A 23,468-nucleotide genomic window follows, 5' to 3' on the forward strand; every position below is an offset into this window, starting at 1 on the left:
CTGGGGTCCCCAGGCAGTTCCCGCGCGTGGGCGAGAACCCCGGGCGCCGCCCCTGCGGGCTCCGGGACTACAATTCCCAGAGGAGGCGAGGCGGGGAGGCGCCCGATGTCCGTCGCGGAAGCTGCTGGGGATTGTAGTCCCAGTCTCCGACTTTGGGGACTGTTGCTGGAAGTCCAGTAAAGATCCGAGTCGCCCTTTTTACCGACGGGGGAATTGAGGCTCAGAGACCCGAGGGGATACTGATTTATCAAGGCGCTTTTCTCACCTTAGGGGCGGGGTATGTGAGTCTCCCCGGGCCTCTAACCTTCGACCCCTATGGTAGCATCCAAATCATCACTCAAGAAAGGGGAAACTGAGCCTGGAGGGGTGGGGCAGGGACTCGGGAGTCCGCCTCCTGCAGCCACAGCGAGGTGGGAGTCTGAACTCTTAACTGTGTGGCCAGGTCACTCTCGGCTTCCGGACCTCGCCCTTCCTGTCTGTGAAATGGACTTTGGGTGAGTCCAAATGGGAATGTCTCAGTCTGCGTCCTACTCCTCCGGGACTACAAGTCCCAAGGTACTCAAGGCGACCCCGGCTCCCCCTCCCCTCCGGGACCCGCCTCTCTCCAGCGGGAGTCACGTCGTCTAACCTGTTCCCGGCGCCTGCCCCGCCCCATCCTCCGCTCCCCGCAGCCAGAGCCGGAGCCGGAGGAAGCCCCCCGATGCCAGGATCTGCCCCGGATCCGTGAGTTCCACCCGCCCTGGGGTCCAGCGGCTCTGAAGGAGCTCGACACCCGCGTCCCTGGGAGGACTGGGAGTGGACTCGGACGCCAGGTCCCCGGGCGGAATTGGGTGCGCAGACGCCAGGGTGCTGGGAAGGCGAGAACTCGGATGCCTCATTTACTGGGCAGAAGGAAAGGGGGCTCAGACGCCTGAGTTCTTGGAGTGGAGGGTTCGCACGCCTTGGTCCCGGGGAAACTTTGGAGCTGGGACTCCTGAGTCCCTCGAATTGGGGGCTCTCGGAAGTCTGAGTCCTTGAGTAGAACTGGGGTATCGGATCCCTGAGTCTTGGGCAGAAATGGGAGGCTCAGACTGCTGCGGCCGTGGAAGGGACGGCCACCCTTGCCACCCTCCAGCTGCCTTCTCGCCCGAGGCTCTAGGTCTCCGAGAAGAATTAGGAGTGGGGTGGGGATAGTGGAATCTGGGCCCCTGAAATGGAGCAGGACGAGCACCCGGGGTCCCCCCGGAGGCTGTATCCCGGCGCTCCCCCTCCTTTCCGGATCTGGGGTGGGGGCAAGGGAGGGGAACCGGGGCAGCGCTCCAACCTCCTGTGTGCCGCTGCGCGATCCCCAACATGTCATTAACCGGGGCGTCAGACCTGCCTAACCAGAGGAGGGACCTCCGCCCCAGGGCGCCCCCTGGCGGGGGCGGGGGGCAGCCTCCGATTGTCCCGTGGAGGTGGGAAATATCTGGGTTTCGCTGAGGACCTTCTGGAACCCAGGGCAGAATTCCAGAAGGTGGGATTGGATTCTGGGAGGCTGGCATGGCTGGGTCCTATACAGCCATTGCACAGAGAGGAAGAGGGTAAACTGAGCCTTAGAGGTCACATAGGCAGCAGAGTTGGGGGTCAGGATTTGGCCCCCCTTTCCCCTTGCAGCTCCCTGGGGGACGAGATCCCATCCACTCCCACCAGATTTTCTGACTAACCTTCTCCCTCTCAGGGCTCCTCTCCCTGACCCTGCGATGAGAAATGTCACCTCCGCCCCCATGTGTCTGACCCGAGGTAGTGGGAGATAAGGGAGGCACGGACTCTAATTCTGGAGGTGTGCCTGTCCTTGAAGTTGGGGGAGGGCAGGGCCCGGCCCCTCCCTCTGTCTGTCTCCCCCTTCTCTCCACCCCCATGCATCATGTGAGAGGATTAAAAAGTGGGGGGGGGGGGGGGGAAGAGGGGGTTCTGCTGAGAGAAGGAAGAACTTCCTAATGTCTGAGCTTGAAGGGCATTGGGTGATGGCCCGAGATGAAATTAAAAATAATAACTGTGGCTGCCAAGACAGAACTCACAGCGTGCCAGGCTCAGGGCTGGCAGGTACACGGGATGGTTCCCATTGTCTACAGAAGTCTCAGGCAACTGCCCAAGGGTGTCGCTTGCAATGAGGTTTGGTGACCCCACCCTAGGGAATGCCTTCTCCCTACTCCAGCGGGGAAACTGAGGCTGGAGAGCAAGCACAGCCCACACCCTGAGCTTTTGCCACCTTCTGTCTGGAATCTTCCAGGGCTCCCCACGCCCCTGTGCCTAAAGTATTGGGGATGACCACTGGCCAGAACTCAGGAATGTGTGGGGAAAATTTAGGGGTCAGGAAGTAGTGTCACCAGAGGTCAAAACTCAGGGTTTTTAGGAATCTCAGGAAGAGTTTACAGGGCCCTTTTAGGGGAAAAGAAATTATTTTGGGTCTTGAGCCCTCAGTCCGTTCGAGACCCTGGGTTATCTTAATGACCAGCCAAGGAAGGCCGGTCATTAAGGATCCTATAGGTGTGAACTTTATTTCACGCTCTGCACTATTCTAAACACAATATAAATTATGTCACTCAAACTTCACACCCCTTTGAGGTGAAGGTGTTAATTCCCCCATTACACACACGAGGAAACTGAGGCACAGAGAAGCTGAATAGCCCATTCCACAGACGTCCACAGAGGGGGAAACCAAGTCAGAACTGTCAGATTCCAAGTTGGGTATTCCCAGCCCAGCCTGGCGCTCTGACACGGTTCCTACTGAGGATGATTCCTCCAGGGAGCCCCCCGGGATGCTTAACCTGGCTCGGGTGCCCAGGAAACCGGGGAAGGAGATCTAGGGGTGGAGGGGAGGAGGGAGCAGAGGCTGGGGCTGGAGCGGAGCCCGGCGGAGAGGACCTGGGGGCGGAGGGCAGGGGCCAGGGAGCAGAGGCGCGGCCCGGGCCGCCCCCGCGCCCCGCCCTGCCCGCGCTCCTCTCCGCCGGAGGTGCCGCACCTGCCCGGGCCCGCCGCGCATTCCCGGGGGCTGAGCTCAGGCGCGGTCCGCCCGCCGGGCTGGGGTCGGGCCGTGCCCCGGAGCGCCCCCTGGCGGCCCCGACCCCCCTCCGCCCGCGCCGGCCCCACGCCCAGGTCTGGCATTTCCTTTGCAGCCAGAGGATGTCAGCGTGGGATCTGAGAGTCTTAGAATTTGGGAAGTCTTGAAATGCCCCAAGAACCGCCCGCTGTCAGAATGCTGGCCCTGGACGCTGCATGGGATGGTTCCCTTTTATATTTTAACAGACACTTGCAGAGTGTTTCCTGGGTGTCTCGGATTTTGAAAGCCGAGTTTTCATTCCTGTAGTCCCCGCTTTCTGAGACTCAGTTCTCAGAGCTGTGGTTCCTCTGGCACCGTCTGGCCAGTTGGGTCCTCACGACAGTCCTCCAAGGTGGCCTACTATATGTCCCCATTTTACAGACCGAGCGGCCCTCTTATCAGGGTCGGACAGTGATGCGGCCAGATCCGAACCCTGGAAGTCCGGCTTCTTAACTCTTGCTCTTAGCCACTCCACTATGCCCCGCATTCACCTAGACTTTTCTGACAGTGGAATCCTGCGGTAGATAGAATGGTGCATGGAGATGGAGAAATCTAGGCTAGCCAACCTGCAGAATTCTAGAATGTTCCAAAGATAGAGTCTTAGACCCAGCACTTGCAAACAATAGACTCTCAAGCTGAGAGTTTTAGGCTCTGTAGAACTTCACTTACAACCTCAGAGTCCTTACAATTTCAGAATCGAGGCCTCCGAGAGATTGAAGAGACCTCTCAGAATAGCCGATTTGCCTCCTCCTTTCATTCTTGGGGAAACTGAGGCCCGAGGAGTGGAGCGGACTCATCATCACCAAGGTCACACGCTCCCAACACACCCAGATGAGCCACCAGCCCCAACAGGTTCTGTTCTGAGTTTCCCCAGACACAGGCAGGAAGCAGCATGCCCCCGCCCGCCCCGCGGCCCACGCCTGCACCACCCAGCCAAAGCTGAGAGGTCGGTGTAGCCGGGGAGGTGGCAGAGCTGATGGGTGTGGTGGCTGCCATGGGATGGGGATGCTGGCCTGACCGGTTCCTGGTGGCCTGGCTCCCTCCCACTGGGCCGGTGACCACAGCGGCCAGCCACCCGTGGCCACCTCCCTGTTGTTCCTGTTAATGCTGAGTCTGTGCAAACCAGGTCTCGTCTGGGTGGGGACTCTGGGGAGAGGAAGCCGAGTGGTCCCTGCCCTCTGGGGCCCCTCCAGTCTGATGGAGATGACCCAGAATGACAAGTTCGATCTGATGGGAAACCTACTATGCTGACTTCTTGCAGGGTGAATTTGAACAAATGTTTCTGAGCCCCACTTTCTTGACTGCCATGGCGGTTTTAACCTTGGAATGAGGTATCGGGTGTAAAGTCTTTGGCACAATTCTCGGAGGCAGTGGCCCCTCAATAAATGGTGGTTTTATTTCATTAGACCCTCAAGCAACCAGCACAGGTCCTGACACACCGTTGGCAGCACAATTATTATTTTAAAAACTACCCCCAGCATCCAACACACTGTCTGCCTGATCCCTAGTAGGCATTCAGTAATGGATAGTTATTATTGCATCCTCTGTGCACTACAGTGCCGACACATAGTAGGTGATCAATGGGTATTGAAGGGATGATTCAAGTCTTATTAGGGCTGAGATAGAGAGATGGGCAAGAAGCCACGTAAAGAGAGTGAATTGTCCCGAGCCTTCCAAGAGGACTTTGAAGGAGCTGGCATTTCCCAGCCCGGGAAGTGGAGGAGCGTAGCGCTTCCAGTGGAAGGAACTAGGAAAGTAAAAGCGCTGCCCGGCTCCTCCTCGCCCAGCTCTGCGGGCGGGGTCTGGAGGGCGCCGTCTAAGAAGTCTGTCCCCGCAGCGCAGGCGCCCCGCTCCGGCCGGCACCATGGACAGCGAGGCGTTCCAGAGCGCGCGGGACCTCCTGGACCTGAACTTCCAGTGTGAGCAAGGGAGGGGGCGGGGCTGGCCGGGGCGGGGCTGGCGAGGGGCAGAGGCGGGGCCCTGGTCCTTACCGCCACTCCCACCCGCGCAGCTCTGGCCATGAAGCACATGGACCTGAAGCAGATGGAGCTGGACACGGCGGCAGCCAAGGTGGACGAACTGACCAAGCAGTTGGAGTCGCTGTGGTCCGACTCGCCGGCGCCTCCTGGCTCGCAGGCCGGAGCCCCCCCCCGGGGGGGCCCGCCCCCCCCCCCCCCCCCAGTCCCCAAAGCCAGCTTCTTTACGCCCAGAGTTCAGGCAGGGCTGCTCCACAGAGGTGTGCAAGTGGTGCGCTATTGAAGGGAACTCTAAAGAAGGGACCAGGTGGAAGTGGACATCCAATGGGACCCTCGGAAGGAAAGGGGCCTTTTTCTAAGCGGCGCAAAGGCCCTGGATGGGCTAGCCTCAGCCCCGGTTTCAGGACTCTCCCCAACACCCCTCACCTGGGCTCCCCGTGCGTTAATCTCCCACTCCAACTCCCCTTAGTTGATTTTTGATGACCTCTTTTGATCACCTACCAACGCCTCTACTAATGTCTCCTTTGACCCCTCAATATCCAGGCCTCCCCACAGCTGTCCCGGTACAGCTCCAGCCCGGTCCTTGACCCCTTCGGCAGCCGCGGGTCCCCCCGAAAGACGATCACCGACGGCGCAGACACCTCGTTCGGACGCTCCGAGAGCGCCCCGACTCTGCACTACAGCCCGCTGTCCCCTAAGGGCCGGCCCTCGCCCCCGCGCACCCCGCTCTACCTGCAGCCGGACGCCTACGGCACCCTGGACCGCGCGCCCTCGCCCCGGCAGCGCGCCTTCGATGGCGCGGGCAGCTCCCTCGGCCGCGCGCCCTCTCCGCGGCCCGGCGGGGGCCCGCTGCGCCAGCAGGGTTCCCCCGCGCCCTTCGACTTCCTGGGCCGCGCCGGTTCCCCCCGTGGCAGCCCCCTGGCCGAGGGGCCCCAGGCCTTCTTCCCCGAGCGGGGGCCCTCGCCGCGCCCCTCGCTCTCGGGCTACGACGGGCCGGCGGCCTTCGGGGGCCCCCTGCTGGGCGCGGGCGGCAGCGCCTTCGCCCCGCCTCTGCGCGCGCAAGGTGAACCAGGGGGCCGGACTTGGGGGGTGGGAGGGGTGCACGGCCGGGACCAGCCTTCCCCCTTATCCCCCCTTCACCCCCTCTCCCCAGACGACCTGACGCTGCGCCGGCGGCCCCCCAAAGCCTGGAACGAGTCTGACCTGGACGTGGCTTACGAGAAGAAGTCTTCGCAGACAGGGACTTATGAACGTGAGTGATGGGAGGCCGGGGGAGTGGGGGAGGCAGAGGAAAGCACCCCCCCCCCCCCAAGACCCTAATGATTCCCCCTTCGCAGGCTTGGATGTCTTTGCGCGGCCCTCCTCGCCGGGCCCGCAGCTGTTGCCCTGGAGAGAAAGCAGCCTGGACGGGCTGGGGGCCTCCAGCAAGGTGAGGGGCGGCTGGGGAGGGGCTGGTGGGCAAGGGCTGGGAGCGGGATCAGGGTCAGTCTCTCCCTCCTGGCTTCGCCCTCAGTTTCCGTGCCCTTCCCCACGCTCTTCCTTCTTTACCCTGGGTCCCACCTTCTCCCTGACTCTCTTTCCGCTCCCTCACTCCCTCTGGCTTCCCTCCCCTCCTCTCCCTTCTCCCCTTTTGCCCATTCCTCCCTCCTCCCCGCCCCCTTTCCTTACTGTTCCTTTATCCCCATCTTGCTCCCACCTGAGCCCCTTCGTCTTTCCCTCCTTCCCTCTTTCTGCCCCAGGACAACCTCACCAGCGCCACCCTGCCTCGCAATTACAAGGTCTCCCCTCTGGCCAACGACAGGCGTTCCGATGTGGGCAGCTACCGCCGATCGCTGGGCTCCGCGGGGCCATCAGGCACTTTGCCCCGCAGCTGGCAGCCTGTCAGCCGCATCCCCATGCCTCCGTCCAGCCCCCAGCCCCGCGCGGCCCCCCGCCAGCGCCCCATCCCCCTCAGCATGATATTCAAGCTGCAGAACGCCTTCTGGGAGCATGGGGCCAGCAGGGCCATGCTCCCTGGCTCCCCCATCTTCTCCAGAGCTCCCCCGCCCAAGCTCCCTCCCCAGCCCCAGGCGCCCCCCCAGCCCCAGCTACCCCCCCAATCTCAGCCCCAACCACAACCTCAGCCTCAGTCCCAGCCTCAACCCCCTGCCCCAGCCCCCCAGCCCTCCCAACAGACCTGGTCCCCTGTGAGCGAAGGTGAGTCAGCAGTGGGGGGCCCAGAGGGCTTGGGGAAGGGAGGACAAATGGCTGGGACCACACCAGTTGAGGAAGCCATCACAGCCAAACCCCTGTGTGCAGACACTGCCCCTGCAGACAGCTAGGCCAGATGAGCTTGGGAATTTGCTTAGGAACCAGGGATAGTGCAGCAGTCAAGCATGGACCCTGGAGTCGGACTGCCTAGCTCCATGCCGTGTGACCTTGGGCAAGTCACTTAACCTCTCTGGACCTCAATTTCCTTCAGCATAAAAGATGAATGATGATAGAACCTATCTTATCGGGATACGGTGTTAGATTACTTAATCCATATGCAGTCCTTAAAATAGAGCCTGATGTATAGTAAGCCCTTGATAGCTGTCATGTTAGTTATAATAACTATTAATATTTTTTGGTGTGAGACCGGTGCAGGGCCTGGAGTTAAGCAGAGTGGGTTTTGAGCCCCTCTCCACCACTGACTTGCTGTGTAACTCCAGATAAATTAGTTAACCTCTCTGAGCTTCCATTTTCTCATCTGTGAAGAGAGATTGATAATACCTACCTCATGGATTATGATGGGCATTCAATGGAATAATGTATTGGGAGTCATCATTATTTCTACCTGCTTTAGAAGCTCTGATAGAGAGAAATAAGAAGAGCATCAAGCACCAAGATTCTGGTCCCAGCAGGAGTTTTGTGCCCAAGATGTTAGGAGAGGAAATTCTTAGAATCTTAGAAAGTCTAGTCTGTCATGATGGTAGGCACACAGATTCTGGAGTCCGATAGAACTGAGTTCAGATCCCAACTGTGTGGCTTTGGGCAACTGACTTGCCCTCTCTGAACTCAGTTTCCCTTTCTGTAATAAGGAGATGATAGCCAGATCTACCTCACAAGGTAGTGGTGAGAATTCAGTAGGACAGGCACGGAAAGTGCCGAGTACATGTAAGTGCTTGACTCATGGGAGATGTCATCATTGTATATTATTCACAGCCCAGGCAAAGTGTAGCTCAGAGAGAGCAAGGAACTTCCCTGAGGTCACACAGCAAATTGGGTCCTGGAAGTTGTGGGGAGGGAGTCTTGGGGGTCGCCCAGGGAACCCTCCTCTGATGGGGCTCTTGATCCTTCTAGGCACCCCCAAACCACCCGCTGAGCTGGAGCCTGAGCCAGAGCTGGAGGGGCTGCTGACGCCAGTGCTGGAGGCTGGCGATGCAGATGAAGGCGCTGTAACTCGGCCCCTCAGCCCCACACGGCTGCAGCCAGCGCTGCCGCCTGAGGCACAGTCGGTGCCTGAGCTGGAGGAGGTGGCACGGGTGCTGGCGGAGATTCCCCGGCCCCTCAAACGCAGGGGCTCCATGGAGCAGAGCCCTGCTGTAGCCCTGCCTCCCACCCACAAGAAGCAATACCAGCAGATCATTAACCGCCTCTTCCATCGGCACGGCGGGCCTGGGGGGCCTGAGCCCGAGCTGTCCCCCATCACTGAGGGATCTGAGGCCAGGGCGGGGCCCCCTGCTCCTGCCCCACCAGCTCCCATACCACCCCCGGCCCCACCCCAGAGCAGCCCACCAGAGCAGCCGCAGAGCATGGTAAGTAACATAGGAGGAAACGGGGGGTGTATCAGTTAGCATATGGGAGTGACCCTTCCCTTTGAGGACCGCTGGAAATTGCACACATCCCATCTGCCACATCCCATTGGCCAGGAACCCAGCCTCAAGGGGGCCTGGGAAATGTAGTCCTTAATCTAGGTGTGCCCATCCTCAGAAGCAAGGGAGAGTATATATGGAGGGGCATCTGGAAGTCTTGGCTGCACAGAGACTTTCTCTGCTCCTCCCCGATAACCTGCCCCCCAGGGCATCCTTTAGGAATCTCGGAGTCTTACAACTTGGAGGTGACTGCGTCTTGGCATGACAGTGGGTTTATTCTGGGACTTGGAAAGCCTGCCTGAGTCAAGGCAATCACCATTTCTCTCCCCGGGTGCCATACAGGATCTCGGGTCTGCCTCCTCTGGGGATCTGCTCTCTCCTCTGACATCTCAGCCACCCGGGCCATGGCTAGAAATGGCCCACCCAGCCCTGACTCACAGTGACCTCTCAGTTCAAGTCCATGGCGTCCTCTGACTCCACTCAGAGCTGCTTTCATTCAAATTTTCAAGAGTGCGTCTCTGGTCTCTGAGGCTGTGGGTGTTGTGGTTAAGTGAACCAGCTGCAGAGCTCGGCTGCCTGGGTTCAAATTCCAGCTCTGCAGCACTTAGCTGTGCAACCTTAGGCAAGACACTTAACCTCTCTGGGCCTCCGTTTCCTCATCTGTAAAAGAGGAGTGAGAATAACCATAGGGTTGCTATGAGGATTAATATATTAATATAGTGCATTTTGCCTTGGGCTGGGGAGTGTAGTCACATGAAACAGTCCTGATCGCTCAGTGTGGGTAGACAGAGGGAGGAGAACAATTCCCAGGGAAGAAATGGGGGCCAGGTAGACACCCCAAAATGCCTATTCCCAGGCCCTCTCGAGGGTGGAGCCAAGAAATGTTGAGGCTCAGGGTCTTGAAATCAAGAACGGAAGAAATGGTCTTGAAATGGTCAAGTGGCACAAAGTCCCAGCCACAGAGAAACCTGAAAACTCACAGAATGCAAGAATTCAGTCCTGGCACCCCCACCTCAGAACAGTGACATTTCAGAATCCTGGAGCCCTGGAGGTTTGAAGAACAGGATCTTAGAATTTAAAAGTTACTAACACAGACCCTGGTTGTTACTGATTCTTGAAGCCGTCACAACTGAAAATTAGAGACTCTTATCACTTGAATCATAAAATCACACATTAGTGCACTAACGTGTTGTAAAACAGGATTATATTTTCACTGAACACTTCCCACTGGAAAGGAATACACAAAGACCACAGAAACTGGGAGGAAATAGATCAAAGTGGAATCAAGAGGCCAAAATGACAGCACTCAGAACCGTGCTTAACATTTTGAGTATTTCCTCCCAATATTTTGGCGTGAAATCCTAACCATCAAATATTAAAGTTCTCAATCACAGAATCTTGGGGACGTAATGTCCTGGGTCCTTGGCAATTTGAAATGACACAACAGCATTTCCGGACTCAGGACATATTGGAAACTTGAAATAACTGAGCATGGGAGAATTTTGAAATTCTTGGGCTCTTGAGATCTCTGAATTCTAGAATCTTGAGATCACGGACAGCCAAGACCAGAATCCTGAATGCTACGTGCTCAGAATAAATCAGCCTTGCAGGAGGGCACTTGAAAATCAACAATAAGAATGCACAAGGAGTAATATGATAAATATTCTAATTCCAACCATCTGGAATGAACACTTGGTAACATTTTTGTCATGCGTGCTTCATACCATTTATTTTTTATAAAAGAAATGAGACTGTGGATGGGTTGAATATCTGGCTTGCACGATCATCAGTTCCAGGGTCTTCCAGGTTCCTCTCGCGTCTCAGGGCGCAGCATTGCAAAATCAACGGGCGCCCTGACTGTTGGAGGGAACCGGAGGCTGCGGAACCGAGGCGCCCCATCCTCCTGGCGCTCTGGACTCAGGCTCTGGACCTCCCTGGGTTCCCTCGCAGCCCTCCTTCTGTCTAGTTGGATGACCCGGTGTAGCTGCCGCATGGTCCCTGAGTCTGTGTTTCCCACTCTGAGTAATGGGGGAATTGATAATCCCTCCAAGTCATTGAAGCCCGCCCCACCCCTCTCCGCCCTGTCTCCCAGGAGATGCGCTCCGTGCTGCGGAAGGTGGGCTCCCCGCGCAAGGCCCGCCGCGCGCGCCTCAACCCTCTGGTGCTGCTGCTGGACGCGGCGCTGACCGGGGAGCTGGAGGTGGTGCAGCAGGCGGTGAAGGAGGTGAGCGCCGCCAAGGGGCAGGCTGGCGGGCTGGGGGCGGCGGGCGCGGGATGGCAGCCGCGGGACTGAGCCTCCTGGTCCCCCGGCTCCACCCCCACCCCCAGATGAACGACCCGAGCCAGCCCAACGAGGAGGGCATCACCGCCCTGCACAACGCCATCTGCGGCGCCAACTACCCCATCGTGGACTTCCTCATCGCGGCCGGCGCCAATGTCAACTCCCCCGACAGCCACGGCTGGTGAGCCCTGCCCGGCGGGGCGGCGTGGGGCGGGGAGCGCGCGGCGGCCTGGGGCCCCGCGGGCGAACGCGCGGCTCACGCACGCCTCCCGTGCCTAGGACACCGTTGCACTGCGCGGCGTCGTGCAACGACACGGCCATCTGCACGGCGCTGGTGCAGCACGGCGCGGCGATCTTCGCCACCACCATAAGCGACGGCGCCACCGCCATCGAGAAGTGCGACCCCTACCGCGAGGGTTACGCGGACTGCGCCACTTACCTGGCAGGTGCGAGGCGAGGCGGGACTGGGCCACCTCTGGGGGAGCGGGTCGTGGGGACGGAGCCGCCCAGCTGGCAAGTGTTGGGGGGAGGGCGCGGCAGACTGCCACTCAGGAGGGAGAGGACGTGGGGGCTGTGCCAACCATGTGGCCGCATCGCAGAGCAGGGGGCTGCGGGATGGAGCGCCCGCCAGGTTGGGGGACTGGATCTCCCACGCGGCAGGTGCAAGCAAGGTGTGCGGGGGGAACGGATCTTCACCTTCGAGGGAGAGGGGGACACGGGGGTGTACCGCAGGCTGGACACCTGCGGGGAGAACGGTGGTCGTGGAGATTTCGCCCTTCATCCGCTTTCTCACCTGGGGGGCGGGGTTGGACGTTCCGACTATGCCATCTACCTGGCGTAAGGCTGGGCAGGGCGGCTGTGCTTACCTGTGGGAGATACAGTACCATACAGCCGGCAGGTGAGCAGGCCGTGGCTTCTGGGGACGGGCCTGGGGACTCTTCCACTTGGAGGGAGACACGAGGCTGTACCATTTATCTCCGGCAGGGGCGCCACATGACCTAGGCTGGCGATGGGAGGAACGAGGCAGGCTGCCCCGTGGGGCGGTAGGGTCTGTATTGCACACCTGGAGGGGCGAATTGCACCCTAGGGGGAGTTAGGAACTTCGCAGAGGTGGAGAAAGGCAGACTGCGGGAACTGGGGGTGGGACAGTGTATTTGAGAGGAGAGCCCAATGGGGCTCCGTGGCAGCCTGCTGTGCCACCCCTGGCAGGAGGTGGGTGAGAGCCGTGGGGCTGTAGCAACTGCCTTCCGGTGAGCTGGGCAGACGGGGCCTGGATCGCTGGGCGGGAAGCAGGCCGTCCCCTGAAGAGGGGGCGGGCTGTAACCTTTGAGTGTGAGGATGGCGCCATTACACCTTTGTCACAGGTAGGTCGAGCCTGGGAGATGTGAGGATCACTGCTCCGAAGAGGAGAGTTCAGTGAGGGCGAAACAGAGATTGGACAGCACCGGTGGGGAGGGGAGGAGAAACTGGACCCCAGTGGACTGAACCACTAAGGAGGGGGAACGTGGTGGACTATACCATCTGGGAATGGGGCTAAATCCTTGCTGGAAATGTTACCACTTAAGGGTCGGGGGGCTTGAGTGAGCTGGACCTTCTGGAGAAGTTGTTACATCCTCTTCGGAGACTTTATCACTTGGGGGGGGGGGGGGCGGGGGAGGCGGGGGGGACTGCACCATCTGCAAAGGGGGAGATGGGAGCACTTAGGAGAGGAGGGGTCGGGCTGTACCATCCGAAGGAGGGGTTGAGAGCTTTATGGAGACTGTACCACTTCCGCGGGGGGTGCAGGCGACTGGACCTCTGCGGGCGATGCGGGGACTTCACAGTGTACAGGAGGGAGTGGGGACCACTGACCCTGCCTCGGGGTGGCGGGGGGAGTTGGCCTAACGATGCACCCCAGCGTTCTTGAATTTCAGAGACTGCCAGTGTCGGCAGCTGACTCCAGCTCAAGCGCCCCTCTTCAGACAGGGGTACACGAGTTCTCAGGTGTCTCGTCCCCCAGCGAGGGCAGGCACCAGATCCCAAGGCGCGTCCCTGTCCCCAGTGTGTCTGGTGCCCCTGAGTGTTCCTGGTCCCCCTCGACCGGCGCTCACGATCCTGGCCGCTTGGTGTTTCAGACGTGGAGCAGAGCATGGGGCTGATGCACAACGGCGTGGTGTACGCGCTCTGGGACTACAGTGCCGAGTTCGGGGACGAGCTGTCCTTCCGCGAGGGCGAGTCGGTCACCGTGCTGCGGAGGGACGGGCCGGAGGAGACGGACTGGTGGTGGGCCGCGCTGCACGGCCAGGAGGGCTACGTGCCCCGTAACTACTTCGGGGTGAGCCCAGAAGAGACGTCGTGCGGGCCTCTAGGGAAGGGGGTGATGCCAGAGGAAGAAGAGGGGGCGAGAGGGACAGTCCATTATAGGGGAGGGGAGGGGGTCAAAAGAGTCCATTATCGATCGTGGGGAGGTGAGGAAAAGCCCATTATAGTAATGGGGGGAGATAAAGAAAAGTCGACTGGTTCATGTTCAACCAAATATTTTTATTGTCATCCCTTAATATATTAATGGGGAGCAATGAAAAATCCCATCTGAACGACGAGGGAAAAGTTAAAGAATTGTCCATTACAGGCCTGGTGGTGAGAAAACTTTTGTGACAGGCATTGGACAGGGTGAGGAAGAATTGGTTAGTAAAATTACGGTAGAATTGAGGGAGATTCTGCTATGTTAGGGGAGGAGACCAGGATCTCTGTTCCTAGGAGAGAAGAAGATCCTTTTAATTTGGGGTGGATGGAGGTGGATCCCAACTGGATAGCCGTGGTGGTAGGGAGAGGCCGTCTGGGAGACTCAGAATATTCCATTTCATCAACGGGCTGGTAATTGGAAGGCTGCATCTGGTGCTTGGAGGCGTCAGGTGACTGCATTAAATTTGGGGGTGGAATAAGGGGCCCGCGAGCTCCTGGAGCCTGAAGTCCCTGTCTTGCCTCAGCTCTTCCCCAGGGTGAAGCCTCAGAGGAATAAGGTGTAGCTGGGAGAGGATGTTTCCCAGGGAGACAGGAGGAAGCCGCCCGCCTTGGCTCCACACCTCCCTCTCCGTGACTGCCGCATCTCCCCGGCCCCAAGGCCTGCAGGGGTGGGGTCCTTGCTGCCAGCTCTCTGCTTCCCTGGAAGCCCCCGGGGGGAGAAGCCCCAGCCTTAAGTTTAGAAACCTGCCTTAGCGGTGGGAGGTTGTGGTGGGAATCACTGGGGGCAAGAGAGGACCCCACACACCCATTTGCCAAATCAGATCCCGTCCAAAGTGCCACCCACTCCTACTGGCAACCCCTCCCCCTCCCTCACAGCAAGCCAACCCACCATCCCACCCTGGGATGGGTCACCTCCACTGGATTTCCCCGGGAGTCACCTCCACCCCCATCTCTCCCAGCAGCCTCTGGGGCAGGGGAGGCACCTTGGTCTCTCCCAAGGTCCCAGCCCCACCTCCCCCCATCAAGTGCCTTCACACAGCACTGGTCTTATACCAAAATGGGGAAGTTTTTCTTTATAAATAAAGGTAGTTTGCACAGAAATTGACTTTCTCCTCTTTGATTCCTTCTGACTTAATAAGTGCTTCTCCTTGGTACTATTTTTGGCAAGCCAATCTTAAAAAGGCATTATTATCTTATCTTATCTTATCTTATCTTATCTTATCTTATATTATATTATATTATATTGTATGGCAATCTTTCTAAGGCATTTCCCCTATGCAAATCCATCTTTCCTCTTTTAAATACGCCTGATTTATTTTTTTTTAGTGTCTTGATCTTTTTTCATGGCTTGGGTTCCTTTTAAGCACAGTACTTTTATAGTATCTGTCTGATAATTCCATCGTCTGAGTGTGGGGCCCTCTACTCCTGTGGTTGGTTGCATCTGCTGGTTCTCGCTCATGGTAGATTGTTTCCTTGTGGCGATGAAATTACGGTGTGTGAGGTCGTCCTCAACAGGGCTTTATCTGATGGAAATCCACGTGGCCTTGTTGAGGGTACAACGCTGAAGAGTGGTTTTCCTTTGCTTCTGCCCCATTTCTTTATTTCATCATCTGCTCCTTGAAGATTTTTGACAAAGCACGAACGTTTATTTCTTCTGAGTATTTTTTGACAGATCATAAAGCTACAGCATTGTCATCGTCTGCGACATCCAGTACAACCGCCACCAACCTCATGTGACTGTTTACATTGAGATTAAATACAAATTAAGGGTTTAGTTCCTCAGTCACACCAGCCACTTTTCAAGTGCTCAGTGGGTGAGGATAGAGAACAGTTTCATCATTCCAGAAAGTTCTGTTGGATAAGAGCTGGTATACAACATTTCCATTGTCCAGAAGCTCTAACACTGTGCTCCTTCCCAGTCAATGCATGCATGTCCCCCTCCCCAGGGGTAACCACAGATCTGAATTCTATCACATCAGTTTTCATGAATATCCTTTAAAAACCAAACATTACTAAGGGGGTTATAGCAAGAAAAAGCAGTTGTCTGTGTTCCCTCTCCCCACTCTTCTGTCTGCTCTCCAGAGGCCACCTCTTTTCAGCTGCTTTAGCTGTTTCTCCTGCTATTTTCTTTCATGTCTCTAAATAATATGTTGACATTGCTACTTCTTTTTTTTTTTTTTTTGAGGAAGATTGGCCCTGAGCTAACATCTGCTGCTAATCTTCCTCTTTTTGCTGAGGAAGACTGGCCCTGAGCTCACATCCGTGCCCATCTTCCTCTACTTTATATATGGGACGCCTGCCACAGCATGGTGTGCCAAGTGGTGCCATGTCCGCACCCAGTATCCGAACTGACGAACCCTGGGCCGCCAAAGTGGAACGTGTGCATTTAACCTCTGTGCCACCAGGCCCACCCCAGACATTGCTACTTCTTGACTTATCTGTTGAAGACATTCTCTACTGACTCCCTGGTACAGTAGATGATGCTTGAGCTCTGTTAGGCTAATCCCATTTCCCCCTTCCCAACAAAATCATATCATAATTTTTTTTTAAAGATTTTATTTTTTCTTTTTCTCCCCAAAGCCCCCTGATACATAATTGTGTGTTTTTAGTTGTGGGTCCTTCTAGTTGTGGCATGTGGAATGCTGCCTCAGCATGGTTTGATGAGCGGTGCCGTGTCTGCACCCAGGATCTGAACTGGCGAAACCTTGGGCCGCTGAAGCAGAGCACATGAACTTAACCACTCGGCCATGAGGCCGGCTCCTCATATCATAATTTTTATATCGATCAATAGTTTTTATAATGTTGCAATTATGTCCTTTCAATTGGAGCTTCAGGCCCTTTGGTTCTGGGAAATTTTCTTGCCTGTGTCTGTGTTGATTTCTTCCCCTTCATTTTCACTGTGGAGCCACGTAACGTACTACAATTTTCTCTCTTACACAGACAGATTTTTGAGAATTAATAATTACCTTTGTCACTTGCTTAATTTCGTATGCACCTGTACTTACTATTTTTCAAGTGTTCCATTGGATATTCCGTCCCCCTAACAGTACGCTCAAATTGTTTCCTCCCTCCTGAATTCCTCTCTCCTCCATGAATTGGGGCTTACTGCTCTCTAGGCCTCAGCTTAGCTATCCTGGGACGTCCTTGAGTTGGATTCTGTTTCCTGGAGCCCATGACTTTGTCTTTCTTGGTTGACTCTTCGTTTTGCTGGAGCACATCCTCCAGTTGATCCCTTAAAAGGGTGAAGAGGAGGTAAATATTTTTGAGTTCTTGTGCAACTCAACATATCTTCCTTCTACCCTCTCGCTTTATTATATTTTGGCTGGGTATAAAAGTCTAGGTTGGAAATAGAAATATCCCTTATGATGTGAATCTCTTTGCTTCCTGAGTTGGAATGCAAGTTTGGAAAACAGGGGTTACTTGCTTTATTATTTCCTCTCAGATTTGCTTCCATTCTCCCTTTCTTTTGAACTTGTATTTGAGTTACTTTTTTTTTTTTTTCCTGGAAGCTTTTGGGATCTTCTCTCTTTCTCTGGTTCTGAAATTTCAGGATGAGTTGCCTTATTGTAGTCTTTATTCATTAATCATTCTGACCCTAAGTCTGTCCTTTCAATATGGAGATTCAGGCCCTTTGGTTCTGGAAAATTTTCTTGTTTATGTCTGTGTTGATTTCTTCCCTTTCATTTTCTTGCTCTCTTTTTCTAGAATTTTTATCATTTGGATGTTGGATCTTCTGGGTTGAGCCTTCAATTTTCTTATCTTTTCATAACTATTTTCCATCCCTTTGTCGATTTTCCTTTTCTGGAAAGTCTCCTTGAGTTTATCTTCTAATCCTTCCATTAAAATTTACATTTCAGGGGGCTGGCCCTGTGGCCAAGTAGTTAAGTCTGTTCACTCTGCTTTGGCATCCGAGGGTTTTGCTGGTTTGGATCCTGGGTGCGGACATGGCACCGTTTATCAAGCCATGCTGTGGTGGCGTCCCACATAGAAGAACTAGAATGACTTACAACTAGGATATACACCTATGTACTGCAGCTTTGGGGAGAAAAGAAAAAGGAAGATTGGCAACAGATGTTAGCTCAGGGCCAATCTTCCTCACCAAAAAAAGCATACCTAAAAAAAAAATTTCAGTTACAGGTGTTTTTATGTTTGTTTTGTAGCTTTCTTCCTTCCTCCTGTATAATGTTTGTTTCTTCTGGGTTTCTTTATTTTGTACATGTTTACACTAGTCTGGTCTCTCTTTCTCATAACAGAGATATGTTAATTTCCTATTATTGCTGTGACAAATGACCTCAAACTTGGTGGCTTAAACACAAACTTGGAGTTGTCAGGGTTGTGTTCCTTTCAAAGCTGTAGGGGACAATTTGTTTCCTCACCTTTTCCAGTTTCTAGAGGCCGCATGGATTTCCACCAGCAGTTTGTTTATGACGGTTTTGGTTTTCTCTACGATGATAGAGGTTTTCTCTACCTCGCTCCTTATTTCTTTCCGAGTCCTCACTAGCAGAATTGTTAACATCCGTATTTCTACTAACAGTCTGTTCGAGGCAATCTAGGCTAATTCCATTATCTTCTCAACACTCTTCCAGCCTCTGCCCATGGCCCAGTTCCAAATCTACTTCCACACTTTTAGGTATTTGTGACAGCAGCACCCCACTTCCAGTACCAAAATCTGTATTCGTTTCCCATTGCTGCTGTAACAGATTATCACAAACTTGGAGGCTCAAACAATACACATGCATTATCTTACAGCCTGGAAAACATGGGTCTCACAGAACTAAAATCAAGGTGTCCGCCATGTTGAGTTCCTTTCTGGAGACCCCAGGGAAGAAGAATTCTTTCCCTGCCTTTTCCAGCTTCTAGAAGCTGCCTGTATGCGTTGGCTCATGGCCCCTTCCATCTTCAAAGCCGGTACCTGCATCGCTCCCGTCTCTTGCTTCCGTTGTCACATCTCCTTCTCTGGCCTCCCTCTTTCACTTGTAAGGACCCTTGTGAGGACATTGGGCCATCCAGATCATCCAGGGTAATCTCCTCATCTCCAGATCCTTAACTTACTCACCTTTGCAAAGTCCTTTTTGCCACATGAAGTAGCAAAGGCGAACAGGTGCACAGGGAGACAAAGGCCTCTGCCCGCAAATTCAAGCACTGTCTGGACCTTTGATGCTATTAAGCAATTATTACTACCTCTTGCGGTCTGCTAATGATACTGTGGTTGTCTTTACAGAGTCCTTACGTTTAGAGATACCTTCTGAAATAGTTCTGGATGAACTGATACAGTGTCTGGGATTTGCCTCAAAATAATCGACTGATGAGAGGAGCAGTGGTTGGGGTGTAGACGAAGCGAGATCAGCTGTGAGTTGAATGGTGATGAAGCTGAGTCTATGTGGGGCTTCATTACACTATTCTCTCCACTTTTGTGTCCGTTTGAAATTGTCCTTAAGAAACAGTTATAAAGCGCTCCTGCTTTTGTACAGCTGACCTTCTAGTGGAAGAGACAGACAATAAACAAAGTAACAAACAAAAAATACGTTGTATCAGATGCTGCTCACTGTTATGGAAAAAACTAAAGCAGGAGAGGTAGATATATTGTGCCCAAATGGGAGACATACTCGTTTTCTGTGGCTGCTGTACCTGCTGAAATCACGGTGTTGGCGGGGCCGCCCTCCGCTCTCCCTGCGGAGGCTGTGAGGGAGAATTCGGTTCCTGCCTGGCCTTTTCCGGCTTCTCAGCTGCATTCCTGACATTCCCTGGCTCTGCTCCCTTCCTCTGTCTTCAAAGCCTGCAGCCTAGCATCTTGCTTCAGTGTCACATTGCCTCTGCTTCTGTCCTGCTGTCGAATCTCCCTTTATAAGGACACTCACGATTACATTTAGGGCATATCTGGATATCTCGAGATCCTTAACTTCACCCCACCTGCCAAGTCCCTTTTGCCATATAAGGGAACATTCATAGGTTCCAGAGATCAGGGCCTTGAGGTCTTTGGGGATCATTATTCAGCCTGCCCAGGCAGTATTACATTTAAATAAGGTGGTCAGGGAATGCCTCTCTAAGGAGGGGACCTTTGAGGAAAGCTAGAGGGGCGTAAGGGAGGAAGCCATGCAGAGATCTGGGGGAAGAGCCTTCTAGATGGAGCAGCAAAGGCCAGGAGTCAGTCATTCTTTTTTTTTTTTTGGTGAGGAAGATTGGCCCTGAGCTAACATCTGTACCCATCTTCCTCTATTTTGTATGTGGGATGCCTCCATAACATGGCTTGAGGAGCAGTGCATATGTCCGCCTCTGGGATCCAAACCCACGAACCTTGAGCTGCCAAAGCAGAGTGCCTGAACTTAACCACTATGTCACGAGGCTGGCCCCTGGAGTCAGTCATTCTGAGATGGCTCCCAATCATTCCTGCCTCCTGGTGTTCACCCCCTTGAGTAACCCCTCCCTTCACCATGGGCTGATGTAGTGATGGATTCTAAGGAAGAATACAGCAAAAGGGATGGACTGTCCCTTCTAGCATTAGGTTATAAAAGACAATGACTTCAGGGCCAACCCTGTGGCTGAGTGATTAAGTTCATGTACTCTGCTTCCAGGTTCACTGGTTCGGATCCTGGGTGTGGACCTGGCACCGCTCATCAGGCCATGATGAGACGGCATCCCACATGCCAAACTAGAAGGACCTACAATTAGAATATACAACTATGTACTGGGGGGTTTCCGGGAGAAGAAGAAAAAAAAAAAAACAGAGAAGATTGGCAACAGATGTTAGCTCAGATGCCAATCTTTAAAAAAAAAAAAAAAAGACAATAGCTTCTTTCTTGCTCACTTCTCTCTCCCTGTCTCCTCTGGTTTTCTTACTTTGATAAAGCCAGCTGCCCTCAGAGAGGCCCACACACCAGGGACCTGAGAGTGGCCCCCTGGCCAACAGCCAGCCAGGAAATGCATCCTGCCAGCAGCCACCTGGTGAGCTTAGCAGAGGCTCATTTTCCCTGCTGAGCTGGGACAACTTCAGCTTCATTCAATTCCTGACCTCTGGAACCCGTGAGATGATAAATGCTGTCGTTGTCAACTGTTACATTTGGGGAATAATTTGTTATACAGATTCGCCGACTAATGCAGGCCAGGAGCTTGGGTGGAAGGGCCGGGAGGTAAGTGTGGCTGGGAGGAGTGGGTTAGGGAGAGGACAGTGGGAGATGACATCGGCAGGTGGCAGGATGCTGAGCACAGTGCTTGGCACATGTAAGTTCAATACTTAATTTCATTTTATTATCTTCTTGGTTTGAAGATGTCCTCCCTCCCACTTTAATAGAGTAACCAGGGCTGGGGTGGGGGAGCCCAGAGAGGGGACATGACCCAGCCTGGGCGGTCAGGGAGGGCTTCCTGGAGGAGAGGACATCTCTTTGAGACCTGAAGGTGAGCAGCAGGAGTGAGGCAGGCACGGTGGAGGAGACGATGCTGCAGGTATAGAGGCCATCATTGGAGGCAAGTGGAAAGCAGAGGAGTGAGCAGCCAGATGGGGCCAAATGCAGCCAAGTCCTCTGAAATGGAAGGCGTCACCATGACTTGCTCCCAACCATCCGACGTCACGTGTGTTTACCCTTTGCAGTTTGTTCTTGTACGTGGCAGCGCAAGGAGCATCTCTGTGTGTGTAGCTTTTCCCATTGTGCGATTCTTCAGTTAAGGCTCAAGGTCAAGTCAGCAACCTCATTAACTGGCTCCACCCCCACTCCCACTGTCACCACCATTCTGAGTTCTAGCAGCTCCCTGAGATCCACTTTTAGAGGCTTTATCTGACTTTGGAAGTATATTCTCATTTGTACGGCTGTCTAGTAAATGTCATTTGTTGATGTGGATATCACATCCCCATTTTAGAGGGGACGAAACTGAGGCTCAGAGAAAAATGGGCCCAAGGCTTTACAGCTAGGTCAGGTCTGTGCCCCAGCCCACTCCCATCACAGCCCTGCCCACTCTGGGTCCTCCCTGTCTGGAGCCGGGTCTGTCTCCCCTAAGGGATTGTGACCCCCTAGAGGGCAGGGCTGAGGCTGTCCCGGTCACTGCTGTGTGCTTTGTGCCACCGAGTACAGGGCGTGCACAGAGCAGGGGCTCAGAGAAACTGTGATGAGCGAATGAATGATCGAATGAATGAATGAATGAAAGAAAGTGAGGCGATTAGGAAGGAAGTCACAAGCTTGGTGTGGCCCCCAGCCTCCCGCCTCCCGTCTCTCTGGCTGAGCCCTGGGGTCCTATCAGCAGAGCTCTTGTCTCTAATCCCTGCTAAAATCTCTTTCCTTCTCCACCCAAATCCACTCCAGAATCTCTCGGACATACAGACATAGACACACAGAAGCTGGAATAAAATGGGCTTTGGGCAACTCGCCTCACCTCTCTGAACCTGCTTTTCCATCTGAAAACGGGATAATAAAAGCATGTCATGCACAGGGCTGTCACGAGGACTAAGTCACACAGTTCTCTCCACAACCCTAGCCGCAGCCGCTGACTGGCTCCTGACTGTTTGCGAGCCTTAGTCCTTCCATTTCATGTGCCACGGGGCACCTTAAGGGGCTTATGGATTCAAAATGCACATGTGATCATTTCCCTCCCCTGCTTATTCACTCTCTCAACAAACATTTATTAAGCCCCTACTGTGTGCCAGGCACAGTAGCAGGCATTACAGATACAGTAGAGAATAAAATGGACAAAATCCCTGTCTGTGTGGAGTTGACCTTCTAAACAAAATAAGTCAAATATTCAGTATGTCAGATGGTCACACGGGCTCTGAAGAAAAATAAGGCAGGGAAGGGTGATACAGTGTAGTGTGTTTGTGTGTGTGTGTGTGTGTGGGGGGGGTGAATTTCATTTGGTGGCTAGGGAAGGCCTCCCTGAGAAGGTGCCCTTTGAGCAAAGACCTGGAGGATGTGAGTAAGTCAGCCATGTGGACATCAAGGGAAAGAGCATTCCATGCAGAGGGAATAGCAGGTGCAAAGGCCCTGAGGTACAATGTGCCAGGTGTGTTCTGGAAACTGCAAGGAGGATAATGTGGCTGAGACAGAACGAAGTGGGGGAGAGAGGAGGAGATTAGAGAGGAGTAAGATGGGTTGGTGTGGGAGTGATGAGGGGGTAAGCTAGTTAGAAACCTTCCATGAGCACTCTGCTCACACCCCACGGTTGACAGCAGGCTTCCGTTTATAGCCCTTATGGTTTCTGAAATTTTTCTTCACAGCCCTTGTCATACTTGTCATCACATATTTATTTGTAGGTTTAATATCTGTTCTTCGGGGACGGGAACAGGGGCAGTCTCGGTCACCTCTGTGTTCCCAGGGCCTGGCACGGCATCAGGCACGCAGTAGATGCCCCATTGCTGTTTGTTAAACAAGCCATAAAAGCTACTGGCATTCACTGAGTGCTTAGTACGGCTAAGCCCGGTTTTAACTGTTTTACGTGAGTTAATTTATTTATTATTAATTGTTTAATAAGATTTTATTTTTCCTTCTCAAAGCCCCCTGGTACATAGTTGTGTATTTTTAGTTGTGGGTCCTTCTACTTGTGGCATGTGGGACACCACCTCAGCATGGCCCGATGACTGGTGCTTGGTCCACGCCCAGGATCCTAATCGGCAAAACCCTGGGCCCCCGAAGCAGAGCACGTGAACCCAACCACTGGGCTACGGGTCCGGTCCCTATGTGGGTTAATTTAAGAATCATCTACATTGCGGATAACTTAATTGTTCCCACTTTGCAGACGAGAAAATGGAACCCCAGAGAAGCTAAGCAATTCGGTCAAAGTCACACAGACAGTGGAGCCAGGATTTGGACCCAGGCACTTCAGTTCCAGACTCCACAACTTAACCACCAAGCTACACTGTCTTTCCATTACTGCCTGATGAAGACGTCTAGCAC

General features: G+C 54.2%; 1 protein-coding gene across 5 annotated transcripts; it reads left to right on the plus strand.

The window, feature by feature from the left end:
* Positions 1-592: 592 nt before the first annotated feature.
* PPP1R13L (protein phosphatase 1 regulatory subunit 13 like) lies at positions 593-14,694 on the plus strand. Of its 5 annotated transcripts, XM_046681934.1 has the most exons (14): positions 624-723; positions 3,756-3,913; positions 4,904-4,980; positions 5,073-5,215; positions 5,581-6,100; positions 6,191-6,289; positions 6,375-6,466; positions 6,777-7,233; positions 8,359-8,813; positions 10,963-11,094; positions 11,199-11,332; positions 11,431-11,597; positions 13,266-13,465; positions 14,118-14,694. In XM_046681934.1, the coding sequence occupies exons 3-14, from the start codon at positions 4,926-4,928 to the stop codon at positions 14,154-14,156; spliced, it is 2,493 nt and encodes an 830-aa protein (XP_046537890.1). In that variant the 5' UTR covers positions 624-723; positions 3,756-3,913; positions 4,904-4,925; the 3' UTR covers positions 14,157-14,694. The 5 variants fall into 5 exon arrangements, with proteins under 5 accessions (XP_046537886.1, XP_046537888.1, XP_046537890.1 ...); XM_046681930.1 differs by lacking the exon at positions 3,756-3,913 and having other exon boundaries at positions 593-723; XM_046681932.1 differs by lacking the exon at positions 3,756-3,913 and having other exon boundaries at positions 600-723; positions 4,899-4,980.
* Positions 14,695-23,468: the final 8,774 nt, after the last annotated feature.

This window comes from Equus quagga, chromosome 13 (genome assembly GCF_021613505.1).
Source record: "Equus quagga isolate Etosha38 chromosome 13, UCLA_HA_Equagga_1.0, whole genome shotgun sequence".
In the NCBI taxonomy this organism is placed as follows: Eukaryota; Metazoa; Chordata; class Mammalia; order Perissodactyla; family Equidae; genus Equus; species Equus quagga.

Coding starts and splice junctions, on each gene's coding strand:
- PPP1R13L (XM_046681930.1), top strand. CDS start 701: ATGCCAGGATCTGCCCCGGATCC. Junction 5,216..5,580: donor AGGCCGGAGCCCCCCCCCGG/GGGGGCCCGCCC, acceptor CTCAATATCCAG/GCCTCCCCACAGCTGTCCCG. Junction 13,466..14,117: donor TGCCCCGTAACTACTTCGGG/GTGAGCCCAGAA, acceptor GTCTTGCCTCAG/CTCTTCCCCAGGGTGAAGCC.